A 16,614-nucleotide genomic window follows, 5' to 3' on the forward strand; every position below is an offset into this window, starting at 1 on the left:
GAATGAGGTTACTCCCCACAGAATTTTACTCCAAAGCTCAAAGTGGGTTCAACCTACTTCCTCCAGGAAGCCTTCTAGGGTTCCCCCGTCCTCTGCCACCTGACAGCACTTCTAGTGTTTCTCATCTGACACTGTTCTGTCTCTCTAGGTGTCCTGCCTCTCCAACCTGAATGGCTGGAATCATGCCTTTCCAAAAGCCTCTGAGGAGTTTTACCCAACATTCCGCACCCTGAAGGCACTCGGAGTCAGCTATGAGGTAAGTCTGTGACCTCCTTCCATTCCCTCTCCAACGCACAAAGGATCCTGCCAACAAAACCCAACACCCCCTCCACCTTCAGAGCCTATGTTTGAAGTCCCTGGTGTCCACGCATCAATTCCCACCCAAGTAATTGCAGCCCATCACTCACATCATCCCCTATATTTCAGACTCTTTGTGGTTGTCATGGGAACTGCCTTTGCCTTCATTCACTGATCAGGCCTCACAATTAGCTTTGGCAGCGGAAGTCTGTGTCAACAACAATCACGGGGAGGAGGAAGCGGAGGAGGATGAAGAGGGGGATGAGATAAGGTGCTCCTCCTTGGAGACGTAACAGAATCAGACTGTACCCAGAATGTCCAAGGGAAAACAGAGCCAGCCAACAGCTCTGCCTGCAAGCCTCCATACCCACAAACAGAACACGCCCCGACCTCCCGGGCGGGCAGGCAGCAGCTCTACCCACACCCCGCATGCCCTACTAGATGCTTGTGGGAAAGTCTTAGTCTGTGATGGGGGGAAGTCTTAGTCAGGGTCTCCCCACCCCAAATTCAACAGCCATAGAATGTCATTATATTCCAGGACCCAAGCAAATAACACAGACCTTAAGAGGTCATTGAGAAGGTGGGACAGGAATGCTGAGTGGTTTAGAAACCTGGGGGCAGTGCCTGAGAAAGGATTCCAACAGGAATTAACACAAAGTGCCTTATCTTCCACCTTGAAGATCCGAAAGAGCCTCAGGTGGCACCTTGCAGGCTATCTGCATACTTCCACACCCCTGCCACCAGCCATGAGCATTTGAGTAGCATCTCTACACACCTCAGGCTCAGGGAAGATGCCTCCCTCCTGAAAGACCCCCTCATCCTTCACATGTCACTACCCTGAGACTCTCAAATTATGTCTCTTCCCTTCCCCCTGGGTCCAAAGGTGATGAAGGCTGGTCTCTGCCCTCAAGGCGTCCTCCCTCATGGCCCTAACAGACTGTAGTGTAATTATTTGTTTCCATGTTTTTCTCCCTCCCCAGACTGTGAGCTCATTAAGGACAGAGTAAATGCTGCCTCCCCTTTACCAGCAGCTGAGGCTCAGCGCAGCATCTTGCACACAGCCAGTCCCAGGCGAGATCTGTTGAATGAGGCTGGGAAGGCAACTTTCGGGTCTACAAGTCAAAGCAGATGACATCCTGCCTCCGGAAACTGAAGCCAGCTCCAGAGAGGGGAGCTGCCTTGCCCTGCACAGGGAACACCGTAGGTCCAGGGACCAGGAAACATTCTGGTAAGGTGTCCCTTCCCTGTTCTCCTAGTACCAGCTCTTCTCCTGCTGGCTCCCAACGCACCACCCCCGCAGCTCCCCATTCTGTACCATGACACAATCCAGACAGGACCTAGACTCACAGTGAGTCTGCCATCCCTCTCTCCTAGGGCTCCAGGGTCATTCCCAGCATCAGTGAGGAAACTGGGGCACCCAGAGCTTACCCCTGAAGGGTAGAGTAATCAATAAAAAGTAAGACAGAAGAAAAAAAGGGAAGCAAGAGAGAGTCGGTGTCCTTCCCACAGAACGGCTCAGAAGTGAAACAGTCTCCAGTCTAGTACCATGTTGTTTTGGATTCCTCTGGCCTTACTTGATCGGGGACGGTTGGGGGAGAGTGGCGGGGGTGGTGGGGCTGTGGGACACATGCAGTCTGGCAAATGCACCTAAATGACACTATCCAATGCAACTCCCTTTCCATTCAGGAAATCCAGAATTACTGCTCTACCAGCAGTAGGAGGTGTATTATTCTGCCCATAAACGCCCTGGCTGGGTGTAAGGAGGTGGGGCACATCTGAGTCGGAACTTGCACAGGTCAGAGCCAGCAGTGCAGGAACACATCTTGTGTAACCTGAAGCAAGCAAGCAACCCCCAGACCTGTGGCAGCCTGAAGGTCAGCCAGTCACCCCACACTGGATTCCCCACTTGATTTTTCCCCTCCCTCAGTGACTAACAAAAACCCAGGCTACTAGATTTCTTATGCAAAGGACAGGAGACAGGGCTGAGAAGGGTGTGTCCATTCCAGGTACACCCACAGCCTCCATTGTGCTCAGACACACTGGGGCAGAGGCTGGCCACAACCCTAAAGGGCTTTGCCAGAAACAGCCAGTTGGCTGCAGCAGGCCTCAAGGAGAATGAAGGGGTTCCCTTCCTTTGCAGCACCTCCTCTCTATTCCTGAGCATCCTACCTTCAATCCACAAGGGAGCTGTACAGAAGTGATGGGGAGGGGAGTGGAAACTAGTAACAACTCCTGACACACTAAATTGGTCTTCCAACATGCAGTCACCACACTGTCTTCTCCAGAATGAGAGTCCCAAGGCAAGGAGTCAGTGATGGACTCGGGGCAGGTCCATGCAGAAGTAAGTTTGGGGTGAGAAGTAAACATGGACAAAGTTCACCAGGGCAGCTGGTCAAAACTGTGGATGGGAGAAGCCACTTCACCCTAGGGAGCTCCAGAGAGAGTATTTGGGTGGGGAGCCAGGCCCCATTCCTAGTTGACATTCTTTCCCTTAGCAGATAATTACCACCTGGTCCATGCCCCCAAGGAGAAGCAACATGCTTTAGTGGGTTAGGATCCAGGAAAGCTCTGTCCCTGTCCACATCCCTCCCCTTTTCCTCAGGGTGGGGACAGGCCTCCTAACCCAAAATATCCTGAGAGCAGCCATCCAAGACAGCTATTTCCAACCCAGAGACAGGTGTCAGTGAGGGGTAGTGACCATACAGGAAAGCTCCATGTTCAAAAGCACTTGCCAAGGTGATGGAAATGTTCTCTATCTGCGTTGTCCAACACACAAGCCACTAGCTACATGTGGCTGTCAAACACTTGACAGGCAGCTAGCGCAACTGACTTACTGAATTTAATTTTAATGAACTGAAATTGAAATAGCCACGTGTGGCTAATGACTACCATAGCGGACAGCTCAGATAGAGCCTGCTTCTTAAGTCTGGGGAGGTCATGAGTACTCTTGACAATCTGCTGAAAACTATGAGCCCTCTCCCCTGAGAAAACACATCCCTGAACATTCACACACCATTTGGCAGAAATTTTTAGAAAGTTTACAGACTCTGCTCTAACCTAGGTCTGAGATTAAGTCTAGGTATAAGATTGTCTAGAACATGACTAAAAACTATACCACCTAAGAGAAATGTTTCTTCTGCAAGGTAGTTGTCTAAGGAATATGAAATAGACTTTGAGATAGACTTGCTACTACACTCTTCACAGTATTAGACACTGTATGGAAGCTCCCACTTGAGAGGGGCATCCTCATTACTACACTGCCAGTCAGCACTGGCCTCTACCCACACACGCAGACACAGGGGACATGCCACCCCTCAGTGCTGGCTCTTCAGACTTGGAACAACTGTCAATGTTAGACAATTATTTTTGCTAACACAGGTTCCATCTATCTGCTCATAACTTCCGCCCACTAATCAAAGTTCTGAACACTCCTCTACTCAGAGGCATTGACTCCCTCTGCCACACAGACCTGACTTAGCCTGTGTTGTTTCCAAGCTGAATTGCCCTGTTTCCTTCAATTGTCCTGCATGTGACCACTCTGACAGATCTTTTCCAGATAGGCTGTCAATATCCCTTCTGGAGTTTCAGCATTCCTACTTGCCTGCTAGGAAGCCAGGGTTCCTTACTTATGCATTTATTTTCCTTTTTTAAAACAAGTACCAAACTTTGGATTTACCCTGATTAAATTCCATCAAGTTTGGCTGGGACCCATTGTTCCAGACTGCCTCAATCTCTTTCATTTGTTCTACCTTTCAACTTAACACCCCCCTTACCACCATCATCACCATGACCCCATCTCTCCACACACACAGATCTGACATGCCTATTCCCTACCTACATCTCATGAGAAGGCACACATGCTTTCTGCTCCATAAGCATCCAGACCCTTCCATGAGAGCCAAGATTCTATGGACACACCCCTCCTCTTCACAACCACTACCAGCTACCCCTCTCTCACGAGACACCAACTCCAGAGTCAGGCCACTGAACAGCAAACATCTTCTGAGAGCTCTTTCCTGACTAGTCTCAGAACCCTCACACAGTTCTTAAAGGGTCTGATTGATAACTACCTAGACTGGAAGGAAGTAGACTCCAGAAGAACAAGAATAAACCTGGAGCAAGTCTTAAGAGGTTCTCATCTCCCTGGCCTACTGGGTAAAGAAACGGAGTGGGCTGGGTCATCTTCCTTACCCTTGTTGACAACTGGAGTTCATTACTTGTACATCGAGACTTATTTCTGTCCCCTTCTCCATGCCCCAACCCCTTCTACCAGTCACAGAAGTACTGTAGACCTCGAACTCTCGCAGACATACAAATCACCTGGGAATCGGGTTAAAGCTCAGATTTTGATTCAATAGGTCTGAGGTGGGGCCTGATTCTGCATTTCTAACAAGCTCCCTGGTCCACTGATGTTAAGGTGGAAATATGGCTGTGAACCATTCAGGTGCCTTAAGGCTCAGCTAAGCAATTTGCAGATAAGTCCACGTAGGTGCCCATCACCTCAGCTTCTCATCTGCATCGGAGGATTTCCACTCCAATTAGACATTAGATACTACTAGGAAGCCCCAGCACAGTTGGGTCCACCCCAGACCCACAAAGTTGATAAAAAGATTGAACAGGGCAGTTAGTTATAACAGTGCTCTCTTTTCAAGATGATTTTAAATCAAAAACTGACCCTGTGATCTGTCCTAGCTGGCAGAAGATAGCATCATTTATTTGCAAATCCATTAATTTGACTGGGCTGCTTTGTAAAGAACTACAGAGACCCTCCCCACCTACTCCAAGCCCACCACTTGCCTTTCTAAAGTCTCATAAACCACCTTTTAAAGAATCTGCTCTAGAACTGTCAAACACTGACATCAAACTTATGTATTTATAAATTCCAAATCTTTTGAAAAATGGGACTTTTTGCCTGTCTCTGGTCTTTTTGGCCCTCTTTTCAATCATCATAATTCTATAAAGATTGTCATTCTGTGAGCAGATCTGAAGGTGTCAGTGGGAAGCAAATGACTCAGACTCAGGTAGGCCAGCCGACTGGTTCTTTCCTAACCACACACCCTGATTCTTTCCCCAGTTTACACCTTCTAATACAACAGGGACCCAATGGCTGCTGTTTTTCTGTTACTAGCTATGCTCCCCAAAGTTATAAGCTACCCTTCCTTCTCATTCTTGCTGGGAATATATAAAAGACTTCTATTGTCTTGAGTATTTTCCACCAGCCTCAGCATATTCTGGCCACTGGACTTTCTGACACTCCTCTTAAGGGGTCAGACCACCCTTGAATCTGCCTTCAGTGATACCCACCCCCTTTCCACATAAGGAGCATCTGTACTCTAGACGGTATGCAGCCACAAGGATGGTTCAGCTCTTCCCCAGTCCCACCATCTTCCTCCTTACTGCACCACTCTGGACTGTTCTGTCAGCATTTCCTTTTTTTAAAAAGCAATCCTATCCTTCCAGCTAACTTCCCTTTTAGAGTCTGTGGTCATGATGTCAAAAACTGTTTGCATTTGAAAAACAATGTCTAAAGCCTGTAGTTCATACCTCTTCTTGCCAGGCCTTCTCTTTGGTTCTCTAAACTCTAGGATGAGAGCCCTTTCTCTAGAGAGTCTCATCATTTCTACTGTGGCCATCAGTCCTCCTCTGGGTGGTGGGAACTAGTGCCTGAAAGCTTCCCTCCCCACAGCCTCTAACTTCAGGAAGACAGGGCTACTGACAGATAAAGCAAGAATTCTTCAGGCATTCTGACATTATTGAGGGACCCCCAGTTTCAAGTTACGTCTCAAATCTGGCATTGAGATCTGTTTCAGATACTAACCCCACTTGGATGGGTGTTAAACAGTGTTCTCACATCATATATGCACTTATTTCTCTTCATTTTTCATCCACATTGTTCTCAGTCATGCTTCCAACCTTACACAAACATTTTTTAATGCAGTGTTTCCCCCGATAGTTATTCTCCTACCCTCCATATCAGATATTCACTTCCCTCATGAGCAACATTGGTCCTGGGTGTCCAGCCATCTCCCCCAGCAAAGAGGCTGGCAATCTCCTCCCACCCTCTTCCTGGCCCTGGGGTCACATTTCTTCTTTGAGCAAGCTAGGGGTAGTCTTGAGATAAACATTTAATTTGTATTACATCTTTACAGTTATAACTCAGAGGCTAACTAATGTACAATTATTTACGCACAAAGGTTAATTCTTTTTTAGATGTTCTAGGAATGTTTTCTCCCTGCACTGATTGCCTACTATGTGCCAGACATTATGCATATTTTAATCTCAATGAATTCTCCCCACAACCCTACAGAGAAGAGTTACCCCAGCTGACAAATGAGAAAACGGTGCTCAGGGGAGTAAGCCGCACAGTGCTTACACTGGGGTCTGAGGCCTGCTGTGTCTCCACATCCACCAATTCTACTTTTCTAATCAGCCCTTTCACTGTGCTACAAGCCACCACTCAGGTAAAAAGAGTGTGAAATAAAACAGCCTCACACATCACCCTGGGATGTAAATCCTTCCTAGAAGTAGGAAGGAAGACCACAGAGCAAGAATGAACCCCTTCAGGTGTATGACTCGATTTAAGTCCCAGAGAGGCAGTCACCTGGTTCCATGGCAGGAGGGCCCATCCCTGGAGCTGTCTCTAGTCTTAAAATGGTGAATTTCTTTTCTGAGTAGAGGGGTTCCACCCTCTCCCCCACACACACATTGCAGAAAAGGGTGAAGAGCAGAAAAGGAAGCTGGGAAACCCAAGATAATGCCACTCTCTATTACAGGATGATAAAGCAGCTCACAGCAGACAGCTCAAAGGAAGCTCCAGAGGAAGGTGGGAGAAGTGGAGACAGGATGGAAGTAAGGAAAGAGTGCCCAGAATAGGAAATGCCAGGCAGCAGGAATGCAGGAGGACACTCTGATTCCTGAGAGACTTCTGGATGGTGCATCTTGCCCCACCTGAAGAGTCAGAGCCAAAGTCTAAAATTCTATTCCTGAGCTGAAACCAAATGAAACTCAGATGCCGGTAACACGTCTCCCTAACCTCCCCAACCTCAGAACGTGTTCCCTCCGCTACAGAGCTGCTTAGATCTAACGGTTAAGGTCCCAGCAGTCCCCTCCGGGGTGGTAAATGCTGGGCTGGTTCTCAGGGCTCATTCTCTCAGGCAGAGCCTCCAGGGCAGGTGGGTGTGTCTTGCTCAGCTCCAGGACCGTGCCTGGAGGTACATTCATTAAACGTGATATAGCCTGGACAGGGTTCCTGTGCTGTCAGTGTTCATGAACAGGAAAAAAAAATTGTGGAGACACACAGCAGTTACCATTTTGTATTTTATGAATTAAAGATTAAAAAAATAAATAAACCTACTTTTTATCAACACTTTCATTTAATTAAAGAAGGCACATTTTAAACATTAAGTAGAAAGGACCTATCCTTAAAACAAAGTACTCCGCTTTAGGCCAAAGTTAGCTTTAAGAAAAAGCTCACTCCATTGTCCCCTTCCCTTTGTTTCTCCAGAAACTGGGAGAACTCTACTTGGGCCAGCACTGGTCACATACCAGAGTGTGGCTTTTCTGTCCTGGAACATCACAGGGACACAAGTCACAAGCCGGACATCCCCTGACCATGGGGGACTGGAGGGACCTTCCACAGGGGCACAGACATCTCTCAGCAGGGCTGTTTCTAAGCTTCAGCCAACCCAGACCCCTGATATCTCAGTCATGCCCACCTGGCAGTCCAAGGCAACAGCTTACACACAAGGAGGACAGGACCCTGGCCTCACTCCTAGCCCCTTTCACTCAGATATGCGTCAACGTTGCAGAAAGAAGAGCTTAAACATGGTTCATAAGGACCACTTGGTTCCAGGAACATCCAGCCCAAAAATCTCAGCATCCCCTAACCCCCCAGTTTGGTTATGAGAGGAATGGAGTGAGGGAGTGAGACAAAGGGGGTTGGGGAAGGGGGTGACTGCCAGAAGGAAGCAAGCAAAGGAAGCAAGCTTTACAAAGTAAACTGGGCAGATCTTTCTTACACCAAATCACCAGATCTCATGCCCAGGAGTGAGGCCTATCTCTGATTCCACCCCCTTTCAGAAATGACCCATGGGGCACAGGGCCAGCGGATGCCAACTCCCCCCAACAACAGCACCATAGGGCTGGACATGGTCTCCCAGGCTGCAGATGTGATCCAGATGTCTGCTTTAACCAGAGACCAGGAAATAGGGCACCGAGTCCATGGTCCTGGGCCATGACATACAGCTTCTGCCGGGAGTGGACTTGAGAAGGTGAAAAGGGGCAGAATATGCCAGCAACACACACTTCACTGCCCCCAACACTTGATCTTTCTTGCGAGCCACAGGACCATAGCCCCACCAAGCTTATGGCATAGCTCTGCCCTCAGCAGTCAGGGAAATCCTGAGCACCAGCCGCCAGCCCATCGAAGCCACAGGTGCCCGAGCCCTCAGAAACACGGCAGCTCCCAGCCCAGCTGGAAAGGGCTTCAAAGGCCATCAGGCACAGCCCCCTGTCCCCCTCCACCATTTCCCCAAGGAGAAGACAGGCCCAGGGAGTTGTCAGAGCCTCCGATAAATCAGTGACAGAGCGGGGGAGCCCCACAGCCAGCGCAGGCCTCCGTCTCTGTCCAGCGCGGGTTCCGCTGCCTGGAGCGACCTCAGCCGCTACACCGCTCCTCCCAAGCTGCTTGACTTCGCTCGTCCTTACTTCTGCCAACTCTCCGCTGTCGTGGCTGCCACCACCCTTGTGCTGGCAGCCAGCCACCAGAATGGAAGGGAGAGATGGCCAGTGCAGGGTCACTGCCTCTCCCTTCCCCACTTTGCTCTAATCCCAACTCCTCCTTTCGTCCCTCCATCCCCCTACTTGGTATAAATGGAGTACTCCCTAGTGATGACAGTGTCTCAAAAGCACATCATTCATTCATTCATTCAATTAGTATCTGAGTATGTACTACACTCCAGGGAACTGAGCCAGGTACTGAGAACACAGAGCCAAAAAACTGCTTTTGACCTCAAGAAGTACTAAATCCAGTCATAGAACCCAAATTATGGGTTTCTCAACTGGCTCTCCTAAGAAAAACAATGACACCCAACAAAAGGTTTGGAGAAAGAAACATCCCAATCCATTAGGGCAGCATAAAACCACCCTGTCACTTGAAATCATCCCTTACCTGACACCTTCACTCACTATGTCATTCAAGCATCAGTGTGGCCCTAAAATACATCTGAGGCTTCAAGCAGGACAAGAAACTTCCAGAGATAAAACTGGATACATCCTGTATCAGATGCAAACATCAGAGACAAAAAGGCTAGCTCAGAGCCCCGTGACCCAGTTACTCTCTTACAAATTGTCAGCTTCCAATGACAATTACACTCCTATTCATGGCCCCACTCAAAAGTTGGACCAAGAGGACCAGAATGGGAGCATGGGCTTAACTGTCTTTCACAAGATGCCTGTGAGTACAGCATCCTCATGGAAGAGCAGAGTTGCCCAGCAAGGGCCAGCTTACCTCCTTGAGGAGCCCCGCTTTCTTCTTCAGGACCTCACACTTGCGCAGTTTGCAGATCTGGTGCGTGCGGCGGTTGGTACAGCTGGTACACGCCCCGCAGTTTTCTAGCCGCCGGCAGGGCTCACAAGCACCACACCTCTTCCGTTTCTTTCTCCCATCTCCACTCCCTCGGAGTTGGGGTTCACTCCTAGCCATGGGGAGCCCAGGCCCCTGGAAGCCCCCTACCATCACCTGGCTCTGAGGGAAATCATAAAGGCCTGGCAGGTCTGACTGGACTGCCAGGGGCACCTGAAACTGGCTCATGACGAGGCCAGAGGTGGGGACATAGGTATCAGAGTAGAGCCACAGCTCAGCTGCCTTCCTGCCAAGGCCACCAACAGCTCCTTTCTCTCTTAAAACAGTCAAGAATCTTCACCCTTCACCAAGGGTGAAGGCAAGCAGCTCCAGTCTCCAGGGTGGGTGCCTTTTCTCAACCCTTCTTCACCTCCTCTGCAGCAGTCTGATAGGGCTCCCTTGGGGGCCACTCTCCCACCTGCTGGGGCCCGGGATCTCGGGGAGGACACCAGCAGCAGTCCCCAGAAGAGGGATCATCTTGGCTGGGTGGGTTCTTCACCCTTGCCCACCTTGGACGCAGGCATGAGGTGAGCAAGTGGGTGTGTGGTGGGGGCAGGGTGGAGTGAGGAGTTTCTCTTCCTGGTACTTCTCCAGGGTCAGGATGATGGAGAAGGCAACGCTGCCTGAAAAAATAGACAGAAAGGGGAAGCGCATCACTCGGCGCTCAGGGACAACTTTCACATGTTACCTCTTCCTGCTTCTGGGAAAAGAGAAAATGGGGGAAGAGCAGGGGTTTGCTCAAATGAAGCTCTGCCCAGGACCTCTGGCAGGGTGCCCGGGTACCAGCTCCCTTACTGAGGAAGGAGGCCTAGGGCCCAGAGAACCTGGACGACCAATTTAAGAGTGTGGTCAAGGGAGATGTTTAAGAAAGTTGTCCTCTGCTCCACCCCCAGGGCTAGGGAGAGTTTCATCAAAATTCCCACACACACCCCTCGGCGGAGGCCTCTGGGCCCTCCCCAAGGGAGCTGAGCTTTCAAAGTTTGCCGAGCGCTTCACCCCGCGGGACTGCCGGGGCGCCCTCGACACGGAAGCGGCCTGGAGTGGGGGCGCGCCCAGGGCAACCAGCACCGGCCGCCCCGTCGCGCCCCGCGCCCGTCGGCCAGCCGGGGGAGGGCGGCCCGCTCCGCCGAGGGGGCGCGGGGAGGGGGCGCGCTCCGGCTCGGGCCGGCCCGCGCGCGCGCCGCCGCTCGGGCTCCTTTGTTCTGGGGCCTCGGCCGCTCGGCTCCGGCGGCCCCGCAGCCCCCGCCCCGCCCCGCCGCCCCCGCCCGGCTCCGTGACACTGTGACCCGCAGACCCCCCCCCGTCCCCCGCCACAAAGTGGCGGCCCCCCTGGCCGGCCCCCAGGCCCTCCCCTCCCCCCAGGCCGGGCCCCCCACGCCTCCCGCCGCCCCTCCCCCACTCCGGAGCCGGAAAGGCACCGACTGCACCGACCTGCCCGCCGCCTCCGGGGCGGAGCGCACAAAGGGGCAAAGTTTCCCGGCCCGCGCCGCCGCCACCACCGTCGCGGCCGCCGCCGCCGCCTGGGGCGCCCGCCTCCTGGAGCGCCCGGCCCGGTCGAGCTCGGCTCGCGGAGCCCCCCGCCCGGGCCGAGGAGGGGACGGCGCTGGAGGAAGGAAGAGGCAGCGGCGGCCGCGGCGGAGCAGCAGCAGCAATGAAGGCGTCCGCGGGACTCCCCGCCCCCCGCGCGCCGCGGCACGTGCTCGCCCGGGGACTCCCCCGCCCGGGAGGGCGCGCACGTGCGGCCCCGCCGAGCCCCGCCGGCCCCGCCGCCGCTCCCTGTGCCGGGCCCGGGGCTGCGCGAGGGGGTAGTTCTCGCGGCGGGCAGGGCGCGAAGCGGGCGGCCCGCAAGCGGGTGGCGGCAGGGCCCGGCCCGGCCGCCGCTCCTCTGCACCTGCAGTACCTCCCTACCCCCGCGGTCGGCCCTCCCAGGACCCGGCCGCCCCCTTCGAACCAGAGGCTCCCGCCCTCCAGCGCTTCTGCAGCCCCGGCGGGCGAGGCCGGCCGCGCGGGGTGGGGCACACGGACCTCCCAGCCTAGGCCCTCGAGCCGGCCTCGGTGTCCCCGCTTCCTGCCACTCCCTGCGGGCCCGAGCGGTCTAGGACGGCCCTGGCGTCCCCGGGAGCCCTGAGCTCCGGGCCTGACTGACCCCATCTCCCAGCTGCCACTCGCTCATTCCGAGGCAGGACAATGGGGGACATCGCGCGTTTGCGTACCGAGTCAGCCTGGCCCGCGCGGAGGGGGTACCGGGGGCAGAGGCCGCGGGCCGACTGTGGGGCACCCTCGCGGGGGTCACGGCAGAGCACTGAACCCAGGAGGACCCCAGGGTCCTGCCATTGCGAGCTTTCCCCGCGCCGCGCTCGGCTCTTTTTCGCCTCGAAAACAAAGACTAATCCGATACCCCCGCCCTGCCTCCCAGAGGAGGGGAAACGGGCGCGTCGCGGAGGGTAACCGAGGAGGACAGTGTTCAAGACGGGCTCTGACAACCTCCGATGGGGCCATGGCTCAACCGAGCCCTATAACCCGGCGCAGACACTTTAAAAAGTCACCCGGGGCTACTTTCCAGGCAGCGGACAAGGGGCAAGGCACAAGAATATTTCCAAGTTGCCAAACTGCCTGCTCTCTGCTGCTTTTTTCCCTCACCTGTTGTGCGGGCCAAATTGAAATTCCAGGCTAGATTAATTCAGCTCCACCCATCTGGCCTGACTGCCAGGCGGGTGCCCGCAAGCTGCCTTCCACCTACCTGGTTGAGAAGGGTGGGTCTCTAACACATACACACACACACACACGCACACACGGGCAAGTTCTGGCAGAAACAACTACGGGGTGGACTGGCCTGACCAGTTTGGACGGTGCTCACAGAGCCAGGTACCTGGCAGGCGTCCCCGCCCGGCTGGAGCTAACAACTCAGCCAGCACTGGAAAAAGAGCATTCGGCCGGCTATTTAGAAGCAGAAAAAAAAGGGTAACTGATCTCAAGTAGCGCTGTCCAGAACGCCCTAGGCGGTCGGAGAAGCCCAGCTCTGTCTGGAACTTCCCTCTTCACAGGCCTGATTTTGAGGCCAGGTGGGGGGGCGGTGGACATGGCCACAATACCTAACTTCCTGCCCTGGCCTTTGACAGGACTGAAGAGTTGTTCTTCAGGAAAGTAAGTCTAGGACCAAGAAGAGACACCAAAAGAGTGTAATTTCCAACCAACCATCAAAACAGGGTGTGGACTTGTATTTGTTGTCAGTCTAATAAATGCTTAATGTTTTAAATAATTTTATTTTTAATAAAAATTATGTATATTAAAGAAAATGAAGAAACAGAGAGTTAGAAGACAAACATCACCCAAAGGCAACCACAGTTAATCATTTGCTATATTTCTGTCTAGCTTTTTCTATCTGTAGATATTTCTTTTTTATAACATAGTTGTACTCACACTGATAGTGCAATTTGCTATCCTCTTTTCATTTAATATTCTGCCATAAGCATTTCCCTTTTTGTTATACAATCTCCAGATAGTGTGAAAATGGGGTAATGAAGGTAGCTTAAAAACCAGAAAGCTGGGTTCCAGGCCTGGCTCTGTCACTTGCTACAGAGTGACCTTGGACAAGGTACTCACCATCTCTGAGAGATACAAGTAAAGTGTTTAACATGGGATTTAACTGACAACAATTATTGTTTAATCCATAGAACAACCTTCTGAGGTAGGTTCCCTCATTAAACGCATTTTACAGATGAAGAAACAGATTCTAAGTAACTTGCTCAAGGTCACTCCCTACAAAATTGTAGACTCGGAATTTGAGCCCAGCATCTTTCCTCCTGTATTTTGTCCTGGAATGGCACCCACAATTTATGGTGCTACTTTACTCTTCACCAGCTATCTATGAGACATTTCATAAACCCTCTGGCTTAGGTAAGTAGGTGAATGCTGGTGCCACCCACCAGAGTACAGGAGGAAAGATATCTGGGGACATCCTTGTGGAGGCAAATTGCTGAGGGGTGAGGCCTGGGCTAGAAACATCCCTGGGCCCCATCAGTGAGTAGACGGTTAAGTGAGACCTTGGGTATACAGGAGTTCATGGGGAACGGGAGGACATGGAGAGTGAGAGTAACAGGCAGCAAGGACAGAGCCCTGTGGGAGCAGCAGCTCAGGAGGGACAGCAGGAGAGACAGAGGAGCCACTAGAGAAGGAGGGGAACCAGGTCCAGGCCTGACACCTGCCTGTCAGGTCTTCCCAAATGCTTCCCTGTCTGGAACATTGCACTTGGACAGTCTTGTAGCTCATTCCTCCATCCTAGGGAATCTCTTCCCACTTCACCTCCTCCCAGCTACCCCTTCTACCTGTCAAATTCCCACTCATCCTGCATGTCTCAGCATAAATACCAGTTCTTCCATGAAACCTTTTCCAGCTCCTGGGAAGGATTCCTGAGCCCCACCCACCCTCCTTCCACAGAAGTCTGACATGCCATCCCTTTGGAACAGTTATCTTATTGGCCTTGTAATTGTTTGCACATTGCCCTCCCGTTACCAGAAGCTCTGGAGGGCTGAGGCATGTTCTTTTTACCTTTGTAACCCTAGGCCTAATACCCAATCCATCAGTGTTGAATGAAGAAAGGAGGTCAGAAACTGATCAATGAAATATCCCAGGATCACTAAAGACACACAGGCCTCCAGGGTTTTTTCCTGCCTGCTTTCCTACCTGCGCAAACTCTTCAGGGGCCTACAAGATAAAGTCCAAATTCCTCAAGCCCTGCCTGCCCGGTTTGCAGCCACCCGCGCTGCTGGGTTATTCCCTAAACGCTCAGGGCAGGAGAGCGACAGGGGCGGCGCGGTAGTGCTGGTGCCGAGCGAGCCTCTCTGAGAGCGGCATTAAGCTAGAGGCAGTCTTTCGTCAACTGTGGTCCTGGGACGAAGCATCACCGACACCTGGGAACTTGTTCGAGACGCAAACTGTCGGGCCCCACCCTGGACCTACTCAAGCAGTAACTCTGGGGCTGGGGCCCAGAGCTCCGTTTTAACAAGCTCTTCAGGTGATGCACGCTCAAGGTGGAGGAGCCCTGGACTAGTGGACGCTGTTGGAGAAGCAAGTTCCAGCACCTAAGCGACGGCCAGAATCAGGACCGTAGACGGAGAGAGGCTCCTTTTATAAACCGGCGTGGCGGCCAAGAGCTGAGCCCTTTAGGCTACTGCTCCGGTGAGGTCAGGACCAGGCGGAGCAGCTGGCCCAAGGACTAGAAAGGGAAATCCCGTCGCTGCGAGAACTGCAGGCGCTACAGGCTGGACAGGGGGCGTTTCCCTGCATCGGGATGGAGGTGGGGCTGGGGAATGAGAAGGGCTCCAGTCCATTGATGAATAGCAGTTGACTCAGCCTTGGGCGAAGGGCTCAGAAGTGTAATTAGATGAGCGCGTGCGCAGAAAGTCACCGCATGAAACCAACACTGCTGGGTGTTTTCCGAACCTGCAAATGAGTGCATGTTTCTAACCTCGTCTGAGGTGTTTGACCCCTCTTCCTCTCTTTAGCTAATAAGCAATCCGCAATATTTGAAGAATGAGCTTTGTACTATCGGACCTGTTACAGAAATGTAAACATACATCCAAGTCCACACCTGGGCTTGGTTTTAAAGGTTGAACGCATTGGGAAGTTTATTTGATTTGGAATGTGTTTCTTCTTTGGTCATGAATGGGTTAAGAATATTAACCGCTAATATTTGTATAGAGCTTTCCCTTTTCAAAGCACTTCCACACACATATTATCGTTCTCTTCGTACACAGTGGCTAATACGCCAAATGTGCAAATGTTACTTTCCTTTTCTTTCTATGGCAGCTTTTATTATTATTATCACCATCTTACAGATAAGGGAACTGGGACTCAGAGAGGTAATTTGTCCAAGGTCACTCACTACCAAGTGGTAAAACTAGGCTTATAGTCCAGGACTTCTGAAATTAGCCTACCAGTGCCAGGGCTGATACAGGGCAGAAGCTGGCATTTTGGTCTTGAGGAAAGGGAGATTCATTAGTGGATTGCTTTTGGACGTGCATTAATGTGATGTGGGTAAGGCATGTCGAGCTTCTGAATAGCTCAGCCAATGCATTCATGTGTTATAACGATTTCTGTGACTTCATTTTGAATTTAGGTTGAATAAAATAGATTGTATACCTTATAGGGAGAATGCAAGGGTCCCTATCATGAGAAAGGATGAAATAACCTGGAAACCTTCTAACGTAAAGGGGCTTGGCAGGAGAATGGGAGCTTTGATTGGCTCAGAGACTAAAGCTGCTGAATACCCAACAGGGATGAAGGCCCTGGTGCCCCCAAACCTTGATTTGACTGCAGGTAGCAGTCAGGATCAGTTAGACTGTGCTACAGTAACAAACAATCCCCAGATCTCAGTGGTTTGACATAACACAATTTTATTTCTCTATCATGAAATATGCTCATTGTGGGTCAACAGGAGCTGTTTTCCATGGATACTTAGAGATGCCGGCTGCTTTAACTGGACTTATTGCCTGCTGAAGCCTGAAAGCAGGAAATAAGGATGGGGCATGTCAAGCACTGTCTCTTAAAGCATTTACCTGGCAGTGACACACATCACTTATACCCTCATTTCATTGGCCAAAACAAGTCACAAGATTGCAGGGAAGTTCAAGAGGAGCAAAGCTCCCATGTACCTGGAAGGAGAAGCAAAAAACATCTGGTTAACTGTGTGTGTG

The 16,614-nt window shown here is 51.8% G+C and overlaps 1 protein-coding gene and 1 long non-coding RNA gene across 3 annotated transcripts in view; one reads left to right on the forward strand and one right to left on the reverse strand.

Moving 5' to 3' along the window:
* The window catches only part of TET3 (tet methylcytosine dioxygenase 3), a 98,215-nt gene extending 85,219 nt beyond the window's left edge, over positions 1-12,996 (reverse strand). Inside the window, exons 1-2 of one of the 2 annotated variants that reach the window (XM_036930578.2) lie at positions 11,351-12,996; positions 9,806-10,542 (exon numbers count right to left, since the gene is read on the reverse strand). In XM_036930578.2, the coding sequence (XP_036786473.2) occupies positions 9,806-10,108 (303 nt within the window). In that variant the 5' untranslated portion in view covers positions 10,109-10,542; positions 11,351-12,996. Of the gene's footprint in view, positions 1-9,805; positions 10,543-11,350 lie in introns of those variants that run through there. The other variant, XM_057497085.1, reaches the window with a different exon arrangement.
* Positions 10,002-13,218, forward strand: LOC130682570 (uncharacterized). The gene is made up of 3 exons (XR_008995794.1): positions 10,002-10,121; positions 10,301-10,446; positions 13,039-13,218. It is a non-coding gene; the product is annotated as an uncharacterized LOC130682570 (long non-coding RNA).
* The last annotated feature ends 3,396 nt before the right edge of the window (positions 13,219-16,614 follow it).

This window comes from Manis pentadactyla, chromosome 2, assembly GCF_030020395.1.
Source record: "Manis pentadactyla isolate mManPen7 chromosome 2, mManPen7.hap1, whole genome shotgun sequence".
Taxonomy (NCBI): domain Eukaryota; kingdom Metazoa; phylum Chordata; class Mammalia; order Pholidota; family Manidae; genus Manis; species Manis pentadactyla.